This window comes from Typopeltis vanoorti, chromosome 4, assembly GCF_054136105.1.
Source record: "Typopeltis vanoorti isolate ZY-2024b chromosome 4, IOZ_Tvanoo_1.0, whole genome shotgun sequence".
NCBI classification, from domain to species: domain Eukaryota; kingdom Metazoa; phylum Arthropoda; class Arachnida; order Uropygi; family Thelyphonidae; genus Typopeltis; species Typopeltis vanoorti.
This window is the reverse complement of record NC_143552.1, coordinates 55,083,625-55,095,939: the sequence shown is the minus strand read 5'-3', so window position 1 is coordinate 55,095,939 and position 12,315 is coordinate 55,083,625. Positions and strand designations below refer to the sequence as shown.

Genomic DNA, 12,315 nt, shown 5'->3' with positions numbered 1-12,315 from the left:
GTCCTAGGACGGGTTGAATCCCCACCTAATGAAGGGATTACTGGCGTATTAATACAGCCGGTTCGCCACTCCTCTGCCACATCGCCTAAGGCGATAATCATGACTGTATCCTCGTGTGTTAACGGGGCCGATTTGCCTGCTTGCGGAATGAAAAACCCAGATAAACTGAAGGGGGGGGGGGACCCTACTGTCCACGCCCAAGACCGGCTAACTTGGCTATGGCTTAGGAAGATTCTTGAGCTCCTCACGTCATCGACGGGAATCGAACCTAGGACACTCCTTCCCCAGGAATATGGTTACGAAGCGCAAAGCCACTAGGCTAACCGCGCGGACAGGAGGATTATAGCATCGATTCACTGTCGAGAATAACAAAATGAACATTGGATTTGAATACTAGTAGGCTGTAATTCTTAAAATACACACCATTCTCATGCCAAACATCAAATTCCGAAGAAAATATATTTGACATGTAAATAGTTTCGGAGACTCCAGAGTGTGGGTGCACTGTCTGGTTTCGCTGAAGGACTTTTAGTTTACAAAATATGAAAGGAAATCAGTCAAAATAAACTGGAAAAGAAATTACTATACGGTAATAATTTATATTATTCACAGAATTTACTTTATAAATTAAAACGGAGTTTGAGAAGTCTGTCGTATATTTAATACTGGTAAGCTGAAGGACACAGTAAATTAATACCTAAATAATAATAAGGATTCGCTGCTCGTGTAATTAGCGATCTTCACTGTGGATTATTAAACTGGCAGTCACACGATTTTCTTACGCAATCCTCCACTTCGTGTAAGGACAGTCGATAAGAACTAGTTCTTATCTTATTTATTGCAATGGGCATTCTGTTTTCAGGAGGCGGAAAGGTCCGTGGACAATATTTCTCTTCTTGTAATAGCAATGACCTTCACTTTACATGGTCTCATATACAGATCTACGTCTGCATCATATCTGGATTATTTCACTCAAAGAATTTAATATTTTTTGAGTAACTGTTTACTTTTCACAAATTACAAACACTATCAGCTATGTTTCGGCTTTGTGCTTCCAGACCTTTAAAAAACATTAGATTTGAATAGAACAATAAAATTAACTGTTCTCCCTTATTGACACCATGGATTTCATATTACACGTGTACTCTACGTTTTACAAGAATGGATAGTGAATATTCCTCGTGCAAATGTAATGAAATTAGATTTAAAATAAGTATAGGAACTTATGATCTTATCAAATGCATGCAATTTAAATCAACTGACGGTCGATTGTAAATTAAGCTTAGCAAATCACAGCTGTAAAGCATTTAAAAAAAACAACGTCAGTTTCAAAGGCTCCGTGCGTGCGAAACCTGTGTGTGTGTGTGTGTGTGTGTGTGTGTGTGTTTGAGAAAGGGTGATATAATAGTTTCCACTTACATGTCATCCATAAGCCAGGTTCTCAGTAAAAACGTCCTGTGCTCATTTTTGTGTTTAATATCTTGTTTCTCGAAACAGAATGGAGGAAGACACTGACTTAGATCGATACCTGACCCATTTTGCGTGACTGAGGCTATGTGTTTCACGTGAAGTATCTGATCTCATGGATATTCTTTGAGTGAAATAATCTAGATATGATGCAGACGTAGATCTGTATATGAGACCATATAAAGTGAAGGTCATTGCTATTACAAGAAGAGAAATCTTGTCCACGGACCTTTCCGTCTCCTGAAAACAGAACGTCCGTTACAATAAGTACAAATGGCAAGTACTTACGCATTCCCACCACCACGTACGGTCATGACATGAGATCTCTCTAGACTTCGATTTATTTCCGAAGCAGTGGGGAACGCTTCATTTTTGCTGAAGATCCAAACTTTTTTTAACATATTGTCAAAAAACGTTTTACTGTCAGGAATACAAGATTTGACTACACATTAGCCAGCAGTGATAGGAGGACAGAAGTGAGATTATATTCAAAGCCTGTAAATGTTACTTCATTAAACGTAGTTTAAAAACTAGAGTATAATGTAACAGAACTTTGAAAATCACCTTAGTACATCATGAAAATTTCTGTATAAAATTTGATAAGCTAATGGTTTAACTGTAATCCAAATAACTCGTGAGGTGATGTTTTGTACTGCATATCTTTAAACATAAACTTAAATCATAATTAAGCTAGAAATATGGCACAGAGACAAATTTGATAATGGTGCAAATTAAACATCGTTTTCTGTTTCTTTGCATAAATGTTTTATGCAAAAAACCAGTATTTTTTAATTGCAGTGCAATTCTTAAGAAGCGTTATCTGTTTTAACAATTCCCTTTACCATGTTATTTTATTCCTCAAATTAACTGTCTATATATAAAGCTAACTACTTCATTATGCACACTCACTCACTCACTCTTTAACTACTCGAAGAAATTACGATTTTTTCTATAATATGGGATCCATTCGTGAAGGGGTCGGGGAAGAAGAACACGTCATTTTATTTCGTTTTAGAACTCAGATCGGAAAGGTCTGGGTTCAGATTTCCTCAGTGTCAGAGGAGCTGTTTTAGGTTTCCCCTCACCTCTCCAACTAAGGGTAAGTTCATCGGTTTCAGATGTGAGGCTTTTCCTTCCCCCCAATCAGATCAGCTGGCAATTGAATACATGAGATTTCGCCTCATGCTCAAAATTGCGTCACTAAATTTTAAACACCAAGTTTTCATTTGAGAAAATCGTCATCAATATTTTTTTAATAAATTATAATCTATATTGTTTTTCGAATATAGATGGGTTAATGCTAAAGCAATGACAGCGTGTGACTGATACCAATAATGCATTCAAGTTAAGTTTTCTGTTTTTAGGAAGAAAAAACTCGAACTTCATTGAGAAATGCCATTTATAAGCTTGATGTCAATAATTTTGTCAGCATTACACAGGAACTCATGACTCAGCGTGAGAAGAAGTCCTTCCAGCACAAACTGTATAAAATCAACTGTTTACATGAAAATCAATTCACTAATATTCCACTCATCTCCTTCCTTGACAGTACATTCCACTCGCCATTAGAAAATTCTGTTCCTCATTCTTCTGTTGACCAAACTTCCGTGAATATTTTCATCCAGCTGCGGTGAATATTTTCTGGTTCTGTCTTCTCCTGTCATCCCATCTTCATTCTACGCATTACGATCATTGGCCTGTCACGGTCTAGTAACTTGGCTTCATAGAAACCTAACTAATACGGGATGAAAAATTTCCGGAAGCCAAAATTTCCCATCTGAAGTTTAGTAACTGGCTAAATCTCTAAGTTGAAATGCCCCTTTAAAGATTATTTCCAAACTAAGAGCATCATCATTGCAGATTAAGTTACGGAGGTTCTCTCCGTCTACCATATACGCGTACTTATTGAAAAATTTCCAATGTATCTATCCTCTAAAATCACTTTACCAACGTATATCACTGCTCTCCTCCATCTGTCTGACATATTCTGTAACTCAGTCATTTATTCTGTCCTCATAGTCAATATTCTGCATTTCTAAAATCATCTGTTATTTGCTCAAATTAAGTGGATATTGAATCCAACATTATTTCAAAGCCGAATAGAGATAGAAACTATAAACTTTTCGGCGGATCCAAGCGTAAGCAAATCTTTCACGACAGGGGCAACTCGTAGTAAAGGTGGAGTAAGCTCTGATCAATACTAAGGATAGTGATCAGAGCATACTCCACCTTTACTACGAGTTGTCCCTCTCATGAAAGGTTTGCTTACGCTTGGATCCGCCGAAACGTTTATAGTTTCTATCTCTATTCGGCATGAAACTCTTGTAGTTTCTCTATTCGGCTTTGAAATAATGTTGGATTCAATATCCACTTAATTTGAATAATTTTGCATCGCCAAAGTGAAGCCTTTTGGCTCTCTTTTTCAGTAATTTGTTATTTGCTTTGAATCCTCTCCAATATTTCCAATGTTACTTTATTCCCCTTACACCCAGGAGATCAAATCAGTGCACAGTAGTTGTTGAATCAGTGCCTTTATGTAATAGAACCACTTCTTTGTTGCGACTTTGTATTCTTTTCATTATTGTAGCTGTCCCTGTAGTCTTCATTACTTTTGGGCTCTTTCAATTCACTATCTCCAGACCCCCCCCCGCCTTCCCAACCCTTTGCATCCTCTACTTCTTGCTATTTATATCCACTAATTGTACGTTTACATTCCATCTCCTTGTGTCAAAGTGCAAATACTTACAACAGCAGTGAAGAGCTACTCCATTCCACTCCCCACAGTGCCGGCCTACTTAAATCCTCCCGAATTTATCTTACATGAGTTATTTTTCATAACCTTTCCAGGTTTTGTGTCATTCTGCAAAAAAAAAAAAAAAAAAAAAGCAATGTTTCTCTTTAAACCAGATGCTGTATCATCAATATGCTATGCAAGCTGAATAGCAGAGATTCCAGTACAAAATCCTGAAGTACCCCAGTTTTGACTATCCCCTTTGAGAACACAACTCGCCTATACACACGTTAATATTTATTGATATCAGCATGTGTATGGGTGAGCAGTGTTCAGATATCTATTGTTTAACGAAGTCTCCAGTCCATCTCCCGCAATTTAAATACCAAGCAGTGATTTATTGGCAAATTCAAAAATATAACCATTACCGCTATCAAGTACTATCGTCATCTTATTGTAAAATGCAATGTAATCAAATTATTAAAAAGAAGGCTTTCATTTAAGAAAACAAAGTTTGACTATCAGATTCCTCTCATGAATCCAAATTTGTATTCTAACTTCTCCAAAACCTTCGCTATCACTCCATAAATACAAACTTGACAAGTAATTAATGCCTCTGTTTTTGAACCATCATCTTCCGTATTGGTGTACTATACCTTCCTATCTTTTTACTACTTTATGACCTTTCCTGTTGCTAGATTGATTAAACAATCAAGTTGGAAGCACAGTTAACTTCTCAGCGCACTGAAGTCTTGTCCATTATTTGTTTATTGCCATCAAGTTTGATCAATCTAGGAAAAATTTCATGCTATTTTCTTCTTTTACTCATGGTCAACATACTAACACATGAAATATGCTTGCAAAATAGTCATTGAATATTCACTACATCTTCTGTCTTATTTACGTTGCTAACATCTTTAGCAATTATGGCCATCCTTTCATTTAGATACACGAGTAAAGAACTTCGTAGGATTTGCTTAGATTGCGCTGCCAGTTATTCTTTCGTATTTTAATATATTCTCTTACTATATTTGTCACTTTTCCTCCCTATGCTTTATATCCTTATACCTTCTCCAAAGCATTTTCTTTTTATGCACTTATCGCCGAATTTCATTACTTAACTACTTTACACAACTCTATTTAACTCTCGGACTTTCGAAATATGATTGGACTTTCCCCCTACTTCAAGTGATATTCGAACTCTAGGGATTATTTTCCGTTCCAACAAGTTCCTCATTCCAGAAAATGTTTCCATGCCGTTTTCTAAGTCTCATTTTCCTGCCCTGTAATTCCTCATATTCCCGGATTGAAACCCACATGTGCCTAACTATCTTCTATGTCTGTACCGTATGATCACTTCCACCAAATGGAAACTTCATTCACTATCACATTCTCGTATTCCTACTGTTTGCTGTGTTAAATAAGTCTCTGAGTAACTTTCATTACTCCTATATACCACTCTTATATACCATTTCATCTTTTCACTAAATGTTCCCTTAATTAAATTAATTAGCCAATACGTTTTAATTTTGTTCATCAAAACATTCTTCGTCTATTTACATCATATACCTCGCTGCGTATTAACAGTTTGTCAAGTATTGTACCTCATTTTTCCTCACTTCATCCTAAATAACATTTGTACTACTGCCACTCTTTTCTTCAGAGGTTTCTACTTTTAGAGTGTACAACTCCTCTACTATTACTAACAAAACTCCACTGCCCCTTCTATCATTTCTCTCCTGCTAAAATATACTGTGTTCAGTACATTTTATGCCTTTCACTGTCATTCTCAGTAAACCACCTCTCGCTTATGCCAACGATTTCCACTTGAATAAATGCATAAAATCAATTAACGATCCATCCCTAGATTTTGATCCCAATACTCCCCTAGCATTCGTTATGAATACGAGTGAGAGTAATCACTTCATAGATTAATAGATGTACTGGTCTTACATCATCCAGACCCACCTGTCTCAAACAAATGCTGTACTCGCCAACACGGTTTAGACGGATGTGGTTTTTTCCCTATTCCCACAAAACAAGCATACTGGCCATTAGCTACAATTAAGATAGAGCAAACTATGCAGATAGGATTAATTGCTGTATAAGAGAACTTGGATATTCATATATCCAAATAGCTTGTATATACAATGCCTTTTTATATATAGAATGGCACTGTGTGTTCTGTCATATCAGGTACTGATCTTTTGATAATGAATGGAAATACGTATTTCCCATATAATGAATAGAAAATGCTCGTTTTTTCGTTTTAAGTGTCTTTTTAAGTAGTTCATAAATCTTAATCCAGATTAAGAATCTGGAGAGCTGAGGAGTGGCAGATTTAATTGCACAAGAGAGATAACTGGAGGAAACTGATCTCGACCTTACGTTCCATGGGACACGAAGAGAACAACTAAATTCATTTCAATTGTAATTCATTATTTTATCATTGAATTTTGAGTTATAAACGGAGTAAAATCTATATATAAGCAGAACTTATTTTTTTATAATATGAAACATGTGAAGAAGATCTTTTTTTTTGTCTGGGATTTATTTTCAACATTCTGATAGAGAAGACTTTTTTTAAGGAAAAAAAATAATTATTAATATGATCAGACAGTTTTGAATTTAATACTTCTTTAAAAGAGAAACAATTCTGATTTATGAACTATTTCATTCATAAATAATCATTTTTTTTTTTAATTTCGGGAAATGTTCAGATTTTATTGAATGAATAAAATACCAGTATCTTAATTCAAGTATTATTCCTACAATGGCTTTTGATGCAGTATCTAAACTAAATGGTTCAACCAAAAACATTTCAGTCAAGAAGATTATTATTTTGATATATTCTCATGAAGTTCTGATACGATTTGATGAATGTTTTCATTCTTATCCTTCTCTACTTGTGTGTGTGTACACACACACACACACACACACACACACACACACAACATAATTTTAATCTGAACAAATTCATTCTCATCATAAATATATGTAATCAATCTTAGCATGCTTTTTTTTATATAAAACTATAACAATCCATAGAGATATAGATTTTCCAAAGAATGCATCTAAAATTGCAATCTCTTTTTCTATATTTATTTTTATTTAACTTTCATTTGGAACGCCGCTGTTGAGTAGCAAAATTTGAAAAGGCATTCTCTGCGCAAAGTGAAAGGACTGAACTATACATCAAGTTTTATTTTAAAAATTGACATAATTACAAGCTGTTGGACTAGCGATACTGGCTAACCAATAAACAATAAAAGGGAGAAAAAAAATTAATCTTTGTTTCTTCTAATGCTTGAAGCTACCTAAATTCTCCCCCACCCCCCAGAAAAATTCCTAAGCAAAATGTTTAAAATATCGCGCTTCTCAATGAGTTGGTTCAATAGCTAGTTTTTTAAAGCTGAGAAAAATATAGAAAAATTTATTTTTCTATATATTTTTTATTCGCTTTTAGCATTGAAGCAGTAAAAATTTCCAGCTTTGTAGTTCAGCATGTAACCTAAACTAAATATTTAGGTTTTAACTTGTTTAATCTGAGCATCAATAAATTAGATACTTCCCAAGAAATTAAAGCATGATCACATTCAAAAATTGGTGGTAAAATAGCCATATTCTTCACAGAGACCAGACCCTTTCTGATGCAATGAGCAAAATCCAGCATTCTTTGACCTCGAGTTCCTTCTTTCACATGCTGCTTGAGAAAGTTATCTCGCAACAATTCAATAAATTCCTTTTATTTCTTATTATGAAATTTCTCTTCTACCCAAACAATGTTTGGAAAAGCAAAGTCACCCACAATGATCATTTGATTGGTATCCATAAGGCTAATTTGGTGTTGCATTTCTTCGTCCCTGCAACTGAGCCACCAAGTCTGTAGCAACACCCCACCATGAGAAACACACTAATGCATAAAGCGTTGCGAGGCACAGGCCAATACCGCTATAAATTTCTATATCATGGACTATGGATCATTCCAGATGTTCTTCATATCTCCCTAATTTGCTATGTAAATTTGACTTAGGCGCAGCTACCTTCCACAGAAACAGTCTTTTGGGTCATATTAATCTGAGCTCTTGGTTGATCATTTCCACATATGATTGCCGAGATCTGTTCAACCTTTTGATCCATAGCTACTTGAATGTCTACACGTTTTTTCTAGATTAATGCAACTTTTTACCAATGTTAGTAACGTATAGGCAAATGAATAGCATCCTATAACAATACCCCTTTAGTTTAGAAGTGCGTAGGATTTTCTCCACACGTTATTGACAGTAAACAGTCAACTCTAGGAGTATTGTGTTTGCCTTATATAGCAGTACAATCACTGGGACGACAGGAATATGCAAACCACTGAATTCTTCGTTCTTAAAACAATGTCGGGATGTCTCACTACTTATTTCAATAAGACGTGTTTATCACTATCGCATGTAAAGTACACACTCTTAAAACAAATGAAATAAGTCTTCTATCTACAATGGTAAAGAAAAAAAAAGGCGTTTAGCTTCTTTACGCAGAAGTATTCCAAACTGATTTGATCAGACTATACGAATATATTCTACATAAAATATTTGATTATGCGATATTTACGAATAATCCTCACAAAAACGAATTTAATATAAATCCCAAGTTTGTTTCTTTCTGAACATAGTTTAGCATAATCCTTCCGGCGGAAATTCATTATTAGAGGTTGAGGATATTCATTCTGAAGTTAGTTTCGAAGTTTGTTTTGATATACTTCAAGTTTTGAAAATGCAATGCGCACATATCTGCTTCTAAGATTTGCTTTCCAAATTTTCCTATATTGGAAAATTTCATTTCCGCTAGGCTACTATAAAAATCACCATACTTTTTTATATTTTCTCAGAGATCCTATTACTATTTTCCCCTACTGGGACCAGAGGGTGTTGAATATCGTCTTGAACTGCACCTACGCATTACAAAACACGGTCGTATTATTTTACTTTGTAAGTACTAAATAAAAAGAGTTAAAGTACTATCTTATACGTCTGCCGAAGGCTTGAGAACTTTTGATTAAAGTAACTAGCTGATAAAGTAGTAGGGGTTCTCAAAGTTTAATATGACCGATTTTAACAACAATTGCGAGATTCTTTTTTAATAAATGGATATATGTAAGCATTTTGAAAGAGAAAATGTACTATTCCGTTTTTGGATGGAAGCGAAGTCATTAGTCTGCGACAATACCTAATATCCCCACCATCATATTCAGTTTTAAATGCATCTGAAATTGTTGGTAAATGCTATTTTACTTTCTGGACCTCTAGTTTGTCTGTGAACATTCCTACCATCACTAAAACGTAATGTACCTCAAACTTTATTTCATCAAATATTTTATGTAGAATATATTCTGTAGTCTGATCAAATCAGTTTGGAATACTTCTGCGTAAAGAAGTTAAACGCCTTTTTTTATTTACCATTGTAGATAGACTTATTTCATTTATTCTAAGAGTGTGTACTATCGCATGCGATAGTGATAAACACATGTTATTGAAATAAGTAGTGGGACATCCCGACATTGTTTTAAGAACGAAGAATTCAGTGGTTTGCATATTCCTGTCGTCCCAGTGATTGTACTGCTATATAAGGCCAACACAATATTCCTGGAGTTGGCTATTTACTGTCAATAACTCGTGGAGAAAATCATACGCACTTCTAAAGGGGTATTGTTATAAGATGCCATACCATTTGCCTATACGTTATACTAACATTGGTAAAGAGTTACGTCAATCTAGAAAACACGCGTAGACATTCAAGTAGCTCGGGACCAAAAGGTTGAACTGATCTCGGCCATCAGATGTGGAAACGATCAACCAAGAGCTCAGATTAGTAGGGCCCAAAAGTCTGTTTCTGTGGATGGGTAGCTGCGCCTAAGTCAAATTTACATAGCAAATTAGGGAGGTATGAAGAACATCTGGAATGATCCATAGTCCATGATATAGAAATTTATAGCGGTATTGGCCTGTGCCTCGCAACGCTTTACGCATTTCTCCTGGTTTACACTGTAAATTTGGTCGTAGTAACTAGAAGAATAAACGCCGAAGAGTATTCAACGGTTCTGGATAATGCGATGTTCATTATATCGCGCCAAGTTTAGGCTCTATAAAAAAAATAAAAACAATTTGCAACTGATCTCAACCAAAAAGCAGACCGAAGTCGTCCAAGGACTTTACATGGAGTGGTTGTGATGGTGACAGAAGAGTAGTCGAAAATATTGCACTCATCAAAAATTGGCGAGGATGCCTAGAAGTGTGGAAAGACTAATCAAACCGAAGCCGCCCACGTTATCGAAATATACGTTTCTCGGAAATACGAGGTTATCGTTACTTTCATGCGAATATACACTATATATTGGAATGAAAGTTACTATATTATGCAACTGTCATGTTCATATTGTTTCTTTCCATTAATGAAAATTAGTAACAAATCGACAGCCCTTAGGTATTTAAGAAACACAAACAAATTTCTTTCTTCTTTTCACCACTTGCCTACACGGTACTGTCATGTCATAAGTCTTGGGACCTATCGTGTGTGGGACTGATACATACAATTATTTTTTTATATAACTATCGTAAACGTATTTACTTTTCTACATAGAATTTATAAATGAAAGTTTGATTACTGATCAAACTAATAGTTAATTTTTAATAAATTAACTACCTAAAAGTACAACTGGGAATGACTAGATGTGCTAGTCTTAGTGAGGTGAGGTAGCTAAGCTTTGGGGATACCACGTTTACACTATCTGGATACTTGACTTTATAGTTTAAAAGCACCTATTATTGAGTTTCATTTACCGGAAAAAAATCGGTCAGCAATGAGAAAACAAGCTTGGGGAAAGGATTAAAAGAATTGTGAGATGGGGGTGGGGGAATACGTTGCTTCTCACCTTGTGCGCGATTTAATCTAAGATGGGCTCCGACTGCTCGTCGAATGCATCCTAACTTGCCATCTCAATTTTCATGGACCACGAAGTACTCTGAACTTAAAGTTCCTAAAGTAATTATATTAGTATTGTATCTTTGCAATTGCTCTTATTTTACTGTATAACATTTATGCAAAACAAATTGTGCGACGACTTTCTAATCTACAAATATTAGGTACAAATTTAGTGAGTTGCCCAATATCGCCCATTATTTATGATTAATAACTATTCTTCTAATTCAAAACAGTTAAAATATAATGAGATTCTATTACTTTTCTGCTAGTAATATTTTTGGACCACAGCGTTTTATTGAGCGCTGTTAAGACTAAGAAATATTAAGCTACATGCTTGTACGAGTATTGTCCATCCTATTATAGTGTGTGTGTATCATAGCATTTATGTACTCTAAAAAATCTAATACCCACACCACTGTGGTTCCATTAACTTATTGCTAAAAATCTGTCTTATATTTACAGTATCTTAATATACAACTGTTTCTGTATACTCACACATCACTTCTCCAAGAATCCACACCTCTGGCTGGGAGTGCAACTCGATCAGTACGCTAGGCATGCATATGATCAACACTAACAAGTCTGCTACACTAAGATTAATAAGAAACAAATTAGTTGAGCTGCGTAATTCCTTAGTACGGTACACAACAATGGGAACAAGTATGTTTCCAGCTACTCCAACTGCCAGGATGACGCCACAAAATACGGTCGCAGTAGTCCGGATATATTCCGGAAATTCTATGACCTCCACGGCTAAAGCATGGCTATCTGTAGCATACTCCGATAACGATATGGACAGGTTACTTTCTATAATATATTCTGTAACGTTATCCAACGTATCGCTGTAGTTCATCTCCAGCTTGGACAACGAGGTGTTGTTATCGCATTCACGTGTTCCGGAGTAGACGGAAAGTTCGCCAAGTCAGCGCAGGTAAGGAACAGAGACATTCAATCGTGGTTGACAGCTTGGAAACATCAAAAGAAAAGGAGGAGAGAGAGAAAAAAAAGAGTAGATAACATCTGCACATCGGAGCACGACACTTGTGTTGTCTACCGTGAAGCGGTCCAACGTAGTTTATTCGGGCAATGACGTCTCCGCCGCGAGCGGCATGACTATCTCCTTACGGTTTAAAAAGAAACTACCTCTTAAT

At 35.6% G+C, this 12,315-nt stretch overlaps 1 protein-coding gene across 1 annotated transcript in view; it reads right to left on the bottom strand.

Annotated features, from left to right (window-relative positions):
• Nucleotides 1–12,017, bottom strand: part of LOC150107315 (growth hormone secretagogue receptor type 1-like) — a 37,118-nt gene extending 25,101 nt beyond the window's left edge. The window contains exon 1 of the mRNA XM_090391788.1: nt 11,660–12,017. Coding sequence (XP_090247914.1) covers nt 11,660–12,017 — 358 coding nt within the window. The remainder of the gene's footprint in view (nt 1–11,659) is intronic.
• Nucleotides 12,018–12,315: the final 298 nt, after the last annotated feature.